Source organism: Triticum dicoccoides, chromosome 2B, assembly GCF_002162155.2.
Source record: "Triticum dicoccoides isolate Atlit2015 ecotype Zavitan chromosome 2B, WEW_v2.0, whole genome shotgun sequence".
Lineage (NCBI taxonomy): Eukaryota > Viridiplantae > Streptophyta > Magnoliopsida > Poales > Poaceae > Triticum > Triticum dicoccoides.
The window spans coordinates 485,804,463-485,818,528 of NC_041383.1; the positions used below are offsets into that span (position 1 = coordinate 485,804,463).

Here is a 14,066-nt window from a genome sequence, read left to right on the forward strand (position 1 = left end):
GGACGTTGCTCTGAAGGGCTGAGCTAGCATCATAGGCCGCTTGGCTGGCTTCCCGGACTGCCTTCACCTGCTCCATCATGATCCCCGCCTGGCGTATAGCCTCCTTAGCAACACCCACTTGGTCCTCTGGGACGTGGTGTGTGGCGAAAAGGGAGGGCGGATCAGCAGTCGACGACGAAGGTCGAACACTCGTTAGCGGCACAGCGAAGGACACGGAATTCCGAGTGATATTGCCACCCTCTTGAACTAATGTCTCAGGAACTGACGCAATCTGAGTAGTCTCGCCAGCCGACGCCTTTCTATTCCTCCTCGACCTCAGTGGCGCCTCGTCATCATCATTAGGGAGATCAATGACATGAGGAGGATCTATAGGAAAAATCCAAAGTTAAAAACGAAAATCCAATCGACCAAGAGTGAAACTACAGAAATCGTACCAAGGTTGGAGGTGACAGCGTCTTCCATTTCCCGGTCTTCGTTCCTGGTGGAGGTCTCGGAGGTAGCAGCACTGCAGATTTCAGAAACCAGTCGGTTAGTCAACGAGTCGACCAAGAGTCTGTCCATGCTAAACAAGAAAACACAAGTTCTGTTGTTACCCGGAAATGGTAGGAATGGTCATTCTCATCTTGGGCAAGGCCTTCGGCGGCTTTGATGACGCCGCCCACGGATGCTTCGGCGCTTTTTCAGTCGGCGCCGGAGAAGCCGTCCGAGGGCGTTTTGATGACTGCCCAACAGGCGCAGCCGCTTTGCCACGCTCGCTCGCGGGGTTGTGGGTAAGCTTGGATCGCCTTTCCGTGCAAGGAGGATCGACTCCCTCCTCCTCCTCTTCACTGGAGTCGTCGCCATCCTCTTCCCCCTCGCCATCAGATTGCCACTCCTCCCCACTTTCACCTCCGCTCGCCTCCTCCTCTTCACTGGAGTCGTCGCCATCCTCTTCCCCCTCGCCATCAGATTGCCACTCCTCCCCACTTTCACCTCCGCTCGCCTCCTCCTCCTCGGTCTATTCTTGCGCCCCGTTGGGCATCGAGTACATGTCAGTAATGGTCTAGAAGACAACAAACAAGACAAAAGTTAGTCGATTGATTTTAAGCAAATAGAATGAAGAAAGCAAGGCCGCAGTCAGAGATGCAGAATTGGACCTGATCTACTTCATACGATTGGTCGAGTGGAGGAATCCTCCTGGCTCCTCGGGGGTTATCTTTGTTCCATGTGATGCTTGACAACCACCCCTCCAACGTATCCTCGTCGACCTCCTCCGGGTGAATCCGAGTGGTGTCTTCGAGACCCGAATACAGCCACATCGGATGGTCACGAGCTTGGAGCGGTTGGATACGTCTCAGGAGGAAGACCTCTAGCAAATCCATACCAGTCACCCCATCGCGGACAAGCTGAACCACTCGACCAACCAACACTTTGACTTGTGCCTTCTCTTCCGGTGTCACTTTCAGAGAAGAAGGTTTTTCTGCTTGGTTCAGGGAAAAGGGGGGAAGACCCGTCGCCTGTCCTAGGGTCAGCCGGTCTCTGCAATAGAACCAGGTCGACTGCCACCCGCGGACTGAGTCAGGAAGGGTCATGGCTGGAAAGGAACTTTTGCTTCTCATTTGGATCCCAAGACCCCCGCACATCTGAATCACTTGTGTCTTATCGTCACTCGACTTGGCTTTCTTAACCGACTGAGAAATTCTTGCACAAAGACACGAAGGCAGCAAGATACACGATGGAATTTGGAATAAAGTGATGAAGTTGCGCTCCGAAAAAGTTCAAGAAACTCCGGAAAAAAGGATGAGGGGGTAGGGAGAATCCACGGTCGACGTGGGTGGCGATAAGGACACACTCACCCTCGAGAGGTTGCGGTTCGATCTCGTTCCTCGGGAGGCGCGCAGATTCGTGGAGAATGAGTCCCCCCTCGACCAGGTCATCGATGTCTTCCTGAAGAATCGCCGAGGGCATCCAATCGGCCTGGATCCAGCCCCGCGGCAAGGCAGACCTCGAGGAAGATCCGCCCCGGCCGGACTTCTTCGCCTTCGCCTGCGCCGTCGCCTTCTTCGCGCGCTCCAGGGCCGCCGCCTTCTCCTTCACCATCGCCGCAGACGAAGCTCGAACGGACCGACGGCACCGGGATGAGAGCAGAGGTGGCGGAGGAATTCGAGAAGAAAGAGGAAGAATGGGGGCGCACTATTCAAAAGCCCTGGGCCAGCGGCTTATATGGAGTTGCTTCCGAGTGACTGACTTGTAGGCCCAGACGATCCTGTCAAATCCCGCAACAGTCACGCACGCGATACGTGGCGAAAAAGGTGGCGCGGAGATCGAGGCGTCTCCGCCCTATCTCGTCCGATTACTGCGGCATCCTCCGCCCCGCGCGCTTCCCAAAATTCGAATCCCGCAAAATCCGCGAGCAGTAGAGCAACTTGTCAGACGGAGGATCTCCTCCACACCGTCACTCGGAGCTTTTCAAGTAAAGAAATTCACTCGACTGAAACCAAGAATGGATCAAGGTGACCGAAAAAGAAGTTGGTGTCGTTACTTAAGTTCATGGATCCAGAACAAGATACACTCATAGCATGAAAAATGGGTCGGAAGAGTTCTCAACTCCTTCCCCACTCAAACCTCGATCCATTCGGGGACTAATGATGAAGCTATGTACCTAGGGTAGGGTCATGGACCTGTCCAAACTACCCTCTCCAAGGACATCTCTAGAAGAAACCGCCTTTCAATCGACTCAGAAGTGTTCCACTCGACGGGCTCAAAGACACTCGACCATGAAGCCAACCACTCGACAGCCAGGAGATCTAAAGTCACTCTGCACATGATCGGCCGGTTATTAAGTAGACTTTATGGTCATCATAGCACTTTATTTGTGGCGTTACCGGTAACGCCCGATCTTAATGTACCTTAAACCCTACATAACTGAGGGCCGGAGGGGTCTGGCGAACTCTATATAAGCCACCCCCCTCCTCAGTGTAAAAGGTTCGCACCCCTGTAACTCATACACACATAATCCAGTCGACCGCCTCCGGGCTCCGAGACGTAGGGCCGTTACTTCCTCCGAGAAGGGCCTGAACTCGTAAATCCCTTGCGTATACAACTACTCCATAGCTAGGATCTTGCCTCTCCATTCCTACCCCCCTACACTACTGTCAGACTTAGAACCACAACAGTAGCTGCCGCAAAACAGGTGCTTGTAGATATGTCTACTACCTTGGTTCTAGCCGTTTTCAATTGGAGCGGGCAAAATCTAAAAAAAGATGCAGCGGACTTTCCCCTCGCTGACTTCTCGGGAGCAGCTCGACTAGCACCAGCACCTGCAGCTGCACCTGCTCCCACACCGGCTCCGGCATCGGACGTGCTCGGCGGTGCTTCATCTTTGGCTGAGCTCGACGCCCTCACGGTATTTGTCACACCGGCCCTCTTCAATAAATGTATAATCTCTTGTTTTCGTTGCCTTTCGAATGTCTCATGTCGCAGACTTTTCTTTGCAGGCCGACGAAACCCCGTGCACCATATTGTACACCATCGGCGACCAGAAGGTGGACGTGAAGAAGGCGACGATAATGGAGCCGAAGGAACCATTGTTCCACAGTCGGCCGATCCCCCCGGACGTCTTCAAGGTTTCCGTGGCCAGTGTCAAACCGGGCCACGGGAATTTGGCTCCTCTGGTACTAGTGGGGGATGACGACGAGACCCCACGACGGCTTGGTGATTGTTGCAATGGGTGGGTCCTGTTGTGGCCAAAGAGTCTGCTTTGTCTGGAGGCGGCCGGGAGCACACCCATGAGCACGCAGTTAGGTATGAACATCAACACCTCACCTACCCAATTAGCGTCGGCTGTCGTGTTGGGTGATAGCGGAGGGGGTGAGGAAGAGGCTCCATTAGTTGCTGGTGACGTAGCCATAGATGAGGATGACGATGACGATGACACTCAACAGTATGTCCATACTGGCGCCTACTTAGGGTTTGAGCGTCATGAGTCGGTGCCTGAATTGCCGCCTCCGAAGTCTGAACGTATTATGGACAACCTTCCGGTAGCAAAGAAGTCTAGGAAGAGACCGATGAAAGGAAACAAAGCTGCTTCTATTATCCAGCCGCCTCAGCAGCCTCGAGTTCAAGACCGTATAGATATCTCCGGTGCAGCAAAATGGCATATCGTCGGTGAACCAATCCTACCTAAAGCAGCGATAGGGGCCAGATTCGGTGATGTAAGGAGACTTCATGACGATGTGTTGCGGATAGAGAAAGGCCTCCTTGCCTCGGAAAATCCAGGATACCCACTCTACGTGGTTAACGTGTTGTGGCAATTGTCGTACGTCGACACATTCCCACCGCGGAGAAGTTCTTACTTTGATTCGATTACATCTTCGACATGTTTCACTGGAAGAAGCAGGATTTTACGTTTGTCCGCCTTTATGCCTTGCACATGAACTACCTCATCGAGGTTGAGCAGATACCTTTTATCTGTGTCGCTGACCCGTACTTCATGCCTGAGGGCTTCTTGGCAGTCTGCGCAAAGCACTGTGAATACGCGAGGGACTACCTCGTCAATTTCATGCTCGCCAATAAGGACAAGGAGGCGATTCTCGTGCCTTATCATCCCCTGTAAGTTATTCGCACGGATATCCTTCCTTCGATGTCAATCATTCATTTGCACGGTGGAGGCTAATTAATTTGACGTGTACTTATTTTGCGCAGCGGCGGGCACGCCGTCCTCATGATCCTCTACCCCCGATACTCCCACGCTCTTTACTTGGACTCTTCGAAGAACATTACCAAAAAGGATTACACCCACATCAAGTTGTTCTCGACAGTGCTATCTTTTACTACAGCAAACGGGGTGGAGAGTTCAACGACAAGAAGACAAGGGACGACAGGCCCGCCTTCAGCCATAAGACCAACTTCTACTACATCCAACAACCGAGTGATTCTCTTAATGATGGATTCTATATCCTACACCACATGCTGGAGTACAGACGGGATCACCAGAACCTTCGCATGTCACCTAGATCCGGCGATGCCCATATTCTGCAATGGGCAAAGGACTTAGGAGATATCGAGGATCATCGACTTCGAGCTGAGTTCTATCACATCCAGCGCGAACTTGCGCAAATCATCATGAAGAAGGTCGTCGAAAAAACAGGGATGTTCTACGAAGAAGGACAAATGTCGCGGGAAGACGTCCGAACACGCGTAGCCTCTCAGCGTCTCGACATGAAGCCTTTCACTCAGCTCGGGGACTATCTCCCTGACATGGATGGATGGAACGACATGTTGGAGTGATTGTCGATATATGACAATGTGTCCGTTTAGTCCATACTTTCTGTATGACAAAACTTTGAGGTATGCACGACGAAACTTTATTTGTGATGTAATTAGACCGTCCTCCTCCTCGACTTGCGAAAATCACTCTAGTTAGGGCATTTTGGGTACGATGAACTTTGCTATTTATGCTTATGATATGTTGCTTCCATTTTTGCCAAGTCTCTCTCTTTTTGTTGCTCAACTATATATGTTGCATATCATCGACTCATGTGACGATGCAGGTGCATAGATCATCGATGGGGAAGAAGTGCTACGCCAGGAGTATACGACGAGTGGCCGGAGTGTCAGGCCCAGGTGTACCGGTTTCTGATTTCCGAGCGACAGCCAGTAGTTAGTTTAGATTCACGCTAATGCGAGAGAGGGATACGAACTCATGTACTGCATAGTTCCGCTCTCACTCATAGTGATAGCTCTTCTCGCGTATATCATTGTTTAGACTGATGATGATGTGGTTGCAAGTAATCGAGACTTGTATCGTTATTTTCGAGATGATGACAAGAGACCACTTTGTGCTGGATGATGATTATGACGATGACATGATTTGATGAGACTATTTATATGTATATGCTATGATTACATTTGTATGTGTATGATATGCTAAAGATTATTGTATAAAGCCTATTCAAATACAAAACAAATATGCAGAAAAAAACAGAAACTAATAAAACTAGCAGTAGCGAGGGGAACAAAGTTAGCAGGAGCACTCCCTTACCAGTAGCGCTTCCTGCTAAAAAGCGTTGCAGATATTAGCAGCAACGCTCTGAACTAAAACGCGCTACTGCTAGCCATGTATAGCAGTAGCGTGGGATGAAGTAGCGCCTTATCATTAGCGCGTCGTCCCGCGCTACTGATAGGCAAAAAACCCACGCTACTGCTAGGGTTTTCCCTAGTAGTGTCCTCTCACTTGACAATAATGAAGTTTTCTAAGAAAAACGAATAGTTGCATCGATTAGTATTAGCCTTATATCCAGAAGTAGAAAAAATGAAATAAAAAATAAAAAATAAAAATAATACAGTTTTTTAAAGAGAGAATGAATTGTGGCATTTTTTGGCATAGTACAATTGGACAATCACATAATACGAGCACGGGTGCAAGTCCATGAATTGAACCCTGGTAATACCCTTAAGAAAAAGGGGGGAAACATGCACAAGATTTAGCACTGAAATGACAAATTTTGTAATATGAGAATAATAAAAATATAATAGAGTAGTGTATTACTCCCTCCATCTCATATGTCAAAAACGCTCTTATATTATGAGACAGAGGAAATATAATTTATATTATATCTATATTATATAGTTCTTGCGTCTATACATTTACTCACCCAACATTCAAAAATACCCCTATAGAAAAAACCCGACCAGAAAAACAAAATGGAACACATACAAATGTCAAAGATTCGTCTCTGTCGCCCACACAAAACACACTCACACACACGGGGCGCATAAAAAAAAACTCGCATAAAAAGAAAAAAGAAAAGGTGCAGCGTATACCGGCAGGCATGACACCACATGCATACAGCTAATCCAAAAGATAACCCCACTTAAAATTCAGCAATGCTACATCTACAGAGGTTTTACAGGAGCTTTACAGGCTAGGCTTAGGTGGGATGTGTTGATTGATTGTTAAGATGAAGCGGGCCCCATCCTGAAAATCAGGAGGGGGAGATTAGTGAGGGGAGAGGGTTAGTCCGTTAACTCTTGTAAAATCTTCCCGTACGTCTAGCATTTTTGCTTAAAATTTTGCATCATGCAATTCACGCATGCATGGAAGTTCGAGTAAAAAAAATCAACTGAACCAAAAGAAAGAATTCAGGCAATTGATATGTAGCTAAACTGTTGCATCTTTACATCCATAACCCTCAACTACTGCTGCCAACCACACGCCATGTGTCAAGCTACTCCATGACGCATGTAAAAATACCTATCTCATAATGCAATGCATGTATCAAAAAAAGTGCGGAACATGATTTATAGCCTGCATTACCTTAACCCAGACTCTACAGGGCCACATAAGCAAAGGGGCATTTTTTTTTCTTTTTTTGAAAAAGGAGGTTAAACCCCTAACGTGTGCATCAACCGATGCGTGCAGCCATCTCTATTAATTAATTCCACAAAAGAGGCCAAAATGGCTGGCAACCAAATATGCCCTGAGTGACTACAAATACTGGTCTTCATCTGCATCTTTAGCTAAGGTTTTTCCATTGACAATGGGTCACCTCATCGGCGTGCTCACGCCTCTCCCCGATTGCATCGCCAGCCTGTGTTTTCTCCTCGTTGCTGTCTTCATCTTGACCGCTCACCTTCGTAGAATTGAGCACGTGACAGGCTGGCTGCGTAAGCTCGCGCCGGTGACCACTCGGGTTGCGCGGGGCACCCGGCGTGGCCTCTCCATCCAGGTGACAGGCCGTGCGATAGCGCACCGCGCCTTGGTGGAGCACAGCGCCGCCTTCCTCGACCGCCCCACCGGCGCGGTGCCAAGTACCATCCTCACACGTGACCGCCACCATAACATCCTGTCGGCGCCATACGGCCCGTACTGGCGCGCCGTCCGCCGCAACGTAGCTGCCGGTGTCCTCCACCCATCTCGCCTCTTCCGACTCAGCGACACCCGTGCCCGCGTGCTGGGCGACCTGGCGCGCGACCTCAGATCCGGCGCCCCGGCAGCCGAGAGCCTCTATTTCGCCGTGTACTCTGTCCTCGTTGAGATGTGCTTCGGCAAGGACGTCGTCTCCAAGCTCGGGGACACGCGCCTCCGTGCCATGCAGAAGTTCCAGCGTGACATCCTCGTCGCGTTGCCCTCTTTTGGGGTGCTTGTGAGGTACCCGAGGATGAGCAAGCTCATCTACCCATCACGGTGGCGCCAGCTTCTCTCTCTCCGGCGGCAGCAAGAAGAATCTTTCTTGCCGCTCGTCGCCGAGGTCAAGAATAACCGGAAGGACAAGCATGACGCCAGCTTCAAGACTTACGTGGAGTCCCTCCTGGACCTGCGAATCCATGAAGACGGCGGCCGGGCCGTCACGGATGGCGAACTCGTCAGCCTCATCTCGGAGTTCCTCGGCGCCGGCTTGGAGTCCACGGCTGCTGCCCTACAATGGACGATGGCCAACCTCGTAAAACGCCCCGACCTGCAGCAGAAGCTGCGGATCGAGGTCGACGCCATTGGCTGCAACCAGCGTATCATCGAGGAGGCCGAGCTATCGCGAATGCCCTACCTCAAGGCCGTCGTGCTCGAGAGCCTGCGGCGCCACCCACCGTTTCCGTTTGTGGTGCGCCGGATGGAGGGCAAGGAGGCCGCGGAGGCGGTCGGCCTGACGAGTGTGCCGGGCGGTGGCGCGACGGTGAATTTCCTCGTTGGGAAGATCGCCCGCGACGCGGTACCGTTGTCGGATGCGACAGAGTTCACGCCTGAGCGGTTCATGCCCGGCGGGGACGGCGAGGACACGGACCTGACCTGCACGAGGGAGCTCAGAATGATGCCATTCGGAGCCGGGAGGCGCGCGTGCCCGGCGATCGTGCCGGCGATGCTGCACCTCGAGTACTTCGTGGCCAACCTGGTCAAGGAGTTCGAGTGGTGGGAGGCCGACGGAGAGGACAACGCGGTGAACCTCACCGAATTCCGCGGGTTCTTCATCACCGTCATGGATCGCCCGCTCCGCGCGCGCCTCGTGCCTCGCGACGCGGTATGACCCTCCGGATGCACCCGTCGGTGCCGTTCGTCCTACGCCGATGACGCTAGGTTGCCGGGTGAAACTACGTACCGTACCGGGCAGCGGCTACTTGAACGTGCGGTTTGTTGTGGGGGACATTGGGAGGACAGGAGGACATGGAGGGATCCCGACGAGTTCCAACCTGAGCGGTTCCTGGCTGGAGGTGAGGCGGAGGGCGTCGGGCCGTCAGCAGGTCCCGAGGAGATTATCAGACGAAGATGATGCTGTTTGGTGCGGGGCATAGGTTGTTCTGGACACTACTGTCTTGAATTTTTTTAGCCCTACTAGAAAATTGCCCGTGCGTTGCACCGGGAGCGTAATATTACGTTGTCACAACAAAAAGAAGATATAGTGACATTTGATTAAAAGGTGTTGTGTGTAGTTTCTAACCATGTCGGTGTGTCCACCGCCTTCCTCAATCAAGCTATTTCGATTATTTCTCTCCTCGCATAGCAGGTCTCCTACTCTAATCTATTTATCGACCAACCACCCTTGTCCCATCTCCACCTATCCTTCTTAGATGGCGTACTCATCCCATGTCGTCTTGGTTGCATTGGTTCTCGTTCCCACACCACCTTGTCTCATTATTTCCTTGCCCTCACATATCCTAGATCAATCATAGCTCATCCTACCGTTCTATTAAATGACCGTCTGTTGCTACCAGGTAGCAAGAATATTACCAATCAATCAAGTAGATGGTTAAATGACATAGATAAGTACCGTTACATGAAGTAAATCCTTCGAATAATTGAAGTGAACAGTTGACTGAAGATTGCGACGCAATACACGATTCCCAAACAATAGGTTAAACACGAAGAATCTCTCTAAGACAATGTTCCTCATGTATGCACCGGGAGTATGCTTAGAGTTCTTTCTGCGAACTAACATGTGGTTGCATGGTTTGGCGAACAATGGTATGCCCAGCCCATCAGACGTCCTAGACGTAGGTCAGTTTTTTGGATGTGCTCATAGGAATATGGTGTGCGTGCGTGCGTTTATAAAGGTGAGTGCATGAGCGTCTGCATCTGCAGTGTGTTCCAAAAAAAAGTACACTTGGAGATTTTTTGTTGTTGTAATTTGAACTCTATTTTTTTTTGTTATGATTTGAGCTTTTTTTTTTGTTGGCAACCAGGACGGCAAGGATCTGGACTTTCTTTCTAGAATGGATTTAGATTGTCATGGAGCACATGCGAAAGCATGTTTATGTCACAAGAAGCGTATCTTGATAGACATTCTTTGCTATATTTTTTTCTCAACACATTATCTCAACAATTCCTTCAAACTGTACTGATGTTCATTTTGCTGCTTCCCTCCCTTCGCCTCTCTTCGTATCGACGCAACTTCTCAGCATACTATGAACTTCCAAGAAACACTACTTGCGTATCAATTAGGAGAGAAACACACACAGTATTGACATATTAATTAGCAGAGCAGCGGCACCGTGGAGAGGAGCCCACGGTCGTGCTGCCCAAGGGCGCAGCGCCCACCTCCACGGGCACTGCTCTCGCCCTTGCTCACCTCGACGCCCGCCACGCCTCACGCGTCGACCCATTGATGTGCACACCTCGATGCGCTCCGCCCAGGACATGCCAGACAACCGCTGCCCATATCCACACACGTTATTCAGCCGCTCCACACCTCCGCTCCCGCCGCGCTTCAAACGCTGGAACGTCACTACCCACCTCCAAGCCTGCTAAGCCACATTCGCCACTCGCCGGTATTGGTGGAACGTCGTGGGAGTTTGCGTGTGTGTGCGCGTACGTAGAGCATCAGTACCACCGAAGCAAGCAGACAAGAGGGAGCATGCATCATCGAGAGCAGACACACGCAACCGTTGTGCCATGGATGCAAATCTATGGCCGTGTGCACTGAGCCACTGACGGAGGGACAGAAGTGGATGGTAGTCAGGGGCGGAGCCAGAATTTTTTGTCATTGGGTTCACTCATAAACTCATTATAAAGATTTGGTATGCTATATTTAAGTGTAAAGTCTAATTTTACACAAGTTTAAGCAAGAGTATAGCACTAAAAATAACATACACATGCTATTACTTATCACAAATTGGGTTACATTGAAAGCTGAAGTGCAAGGCATACCTGTTGGATGAAATTATAAATTGAGTTCCTTACATATTAAAAATAGAGTAATACCAAAAATACTTTGCAGCCCTGGTTGTAGCTTCTCATCTTCCTAAAAACATTAAAAAATGATAAGTTAGTTTGAGAAGTTTAAAAACAAGTATCATCATGCGAAAGAAGTTGTAAAGTCACTTAAATTTTAGAGTGTCCGCTTTCGATTTTCATCTACTTAAAAGGATCAAACACCAGATCATTACTAGTGGCAGAAAACATATCTTTCTCCGCATAGCAAATTAAACAATCACCGATGAGCCAATCATCAATTTTATTGTGCAATTTTTTTCTTCACAACATTCGTAGCTGAAAAGCATCCATCCACAGATGTTGTGACAACAAACAGTATTATTACTAGCTTTAGAAGTTGATAGCCCAGAGGAAAAGTAATATCTTATTTGTCCGCATCATTAGTTTGGACTAAATCTAAGTTTAGTATCTCCAATTTCTCTTTGTGGATAATCCAAATTAAGCAGTAACATTTGAAGCCCCTTATATAGTTATAAATATATCTCATCTAGTTCCTTAGAATTTCTCGTGTACTCAATTTTTTTTCCTATAAATCAGATCATAAGGCAACTTGTCTTAATTAATTCCTCTTTGTATAGAATGCCTCACAAGACTACTTGGAGTCGTATTTGGTGCACTTTGCCTACCTCTAATGGATGACCTCAATCTAGTGATCAGTTTATATCTGAAAAATACTATCTTATGGCCTAGATCAATCAAAATACAGGGAATAGCAATTAGAAAACTACACCATGTTTAACGGAGAGGAGATCTGATGATGCGACTCAGTACCTTGAATTTTTGGTTTATATTAGGCGGCAAGGTTGCCGCCCAGACCCACCCTTGTCGGCGGGGCTCATCGCCGTTGCCGCCCAGACCTACCCTTGTCGGTGGGGCTCGTCGCCGGCTGAGGAGATTGGGAGAGAGTCCACGAAGCAAACGGCGAAAGGTCGTGGCGCTGGCGGCTGCCTGTGTACGCGTACATGTCTACAGGAAAATAGGAATACCTAGAAGGGTCACGAAGCCACGAACTTGCCTGGCAGGCTGTCACGGATGGAGTTCACTTTACGGGCTTTTGGGCTTCTTGCGTTGCATTATAAGTTTAATGGGTTCAAGCTCTATTTTTCACTGGGTTCATGCAAGTACATATACGTATACATATACCCGGCCAGGAAAAGTCGTTGGGTTCAACTGAACCCAACGCCATTACGCTGGCTCCGCCCCTGATGGTAGTGCAGCCGGAGAGCACGTGGGGCTGCAAGAGCATCGTGGCACCACTCGGGCGAGAAAGCAGAGAGACCCCTTTGGTGAAGTAGGGTGAACCGGCACCGGCGACGGTGAAGCAAGAAGGGGCGACATCGATTCAGTGGGTCGCCGGGATTGGCGGAACATCCTGGGCGGCAGCCGTCGGTAGCGGGATCGAGGAGCTTGGAGCGGGCAGGCGTCGACTACGTTGCTGCATTAGTCATCACTCATCAGCGCTTCGTCATGGCGACCTGCTCCGTCAACTACAGCCGGCTTCGAGATTAAAGGCACCGCGGCCACGGGAGACGAGATAGAAGGTGTGCCTTGCATTGCTATTTGGAAGAGAAACCCCCCGCCAGAGCTGGAGGATAGATTGGCATTCGGGGGTGGAGAGATGCAAGGAGAGGGGCGTGGCAGAGATGGTCGTGGCCGATAGGAACAGCTTTGTGGCATCTAGTCATGGCCGACTCTAGTGGTCTCTGCAGGGGTGGCCTTGGGAAGGCTACTGGGCGGAGAGGGAGGCGGGTGAAGAGAGACGACAAGATTAGCGCATTGGCCGGAGAGAGGGGCGCGATGGAGGGTCCTGGTCACGGCCACCGATCGCCGAGGGCGTTGCCTGCTCTCGATGGGGGCGAGATAGACATAAGATGCAGGCGGCAGCAGAGTGCTCGTGCTAGAGAGAGAGAAAGAGAGATGCGCGCGCCTCTGGCAATTGACGATGCGGAGAGACAGCGAATGGCATGTGCGATTTTTACAGAGGGAATCGGATGTCGGGTTGGGTGGATTGAATTATTTTTTTTGCATGGGTTGGGGGGATTGATGGACGGGGTGGTGGGAGTCGGACGAAGACGTATGACGGTTTAGGGGAGACGGAACGTTAAGCTTTTTTTAGGTAGTAGAGATTTAACACTGAAAACATTTTCTTCCCTGTCTAACGTGGAGTCTAAATTTTAAAAGAAGTCTTCCCAACGCGAGCGCTCCGTCATGAGCTCCATCCCTCATCCGTCAGAGCGGCCTCTGCGAGGAGTCGTGACTGCTGTTGTGGCGGCTGCTCCTCTCATTGCCCGAGGAGATGAGAGCGAGGGTGGCGGCGCCATGACCCTGACGAAGATCCACTGCCGACGCCAATTGCCGGCGCGGAGAGCCAAGATTTCGGCGTCTTCAAGTTGGAAAGGTTTGGGGAGGAGAAGGGGCTCCGAGAGGAGTTATTTAATTTTGTGGGCAAGTCTGTCAAAAACTCAAGATAAGGGCTGGAAGAAAGATTTACTACTTCCAATTAAACACTCCTCTTATGAAGTGGAGATGGAGGCCGTGTGTGCAACGTTTCCTCGCCAGAGAAATAGAGAATAGCTCAAGAAGGTGCCAACCAGAGCGCCCATGGCGCCTCTCCGGGAAATTTGTACCGACGCACTACAACTGCGGTCCCCTGTTGGCTGTACAGACTACAAACAAGTTTATGCGAACAATGGCATCGCCTCATTTTGCAGATGAAACTAATCAGTCTTATTCTTTGGAGAAGCATGATGCATGCCCTTACACAGGCAATTACTTTGGTGTGCCTGTGTGGGAGATTGTGGAGCCTTGGGAGGTCGGACATGGTGTCTTTTTGCACGTGCCGCGAGCTAAAACGAACATGGCATGCACTGGCACATCTCATGAT

The 14,066-nt window shown here is 50.2% G+C and overlaps 1 protein-coding gene across 1 annotated transcript; it reads left to right on the forward strand.

Annotated features, from left to right (window-relative positions):
• The first annotated feature begins 7,187 nt into the window (after positions 1-7,187).
• Positions 7,188-9,360, forward strand: LOC119367870 (cytochrome P450 89A2-like). Its single transcript, XM_037633258.1, has one exon. It carries the CDS (start codon positions 7,521-7,523, stop codon positions 8,997-8,999), a length of 1,479 nt encoding a protein of 492 aa, XP_037489155.1. The 5' UTR covers positions 7,188-7,520; the 3' UTR covers positions 9,000-9,360.
• Positions 9,361-14,066: the final 4,706 nt, after the last annotated feature.

Bases quoted from the DNA above. Each gene is read 5' to 3' on its own strand.
- LOC119367870 (XM_037633258.1), top strand. From the start codon at position 7,521: ATGGGTCACCTCATCGGCGTGCTCACGCCTCTCCCCGATTGCATCGCC.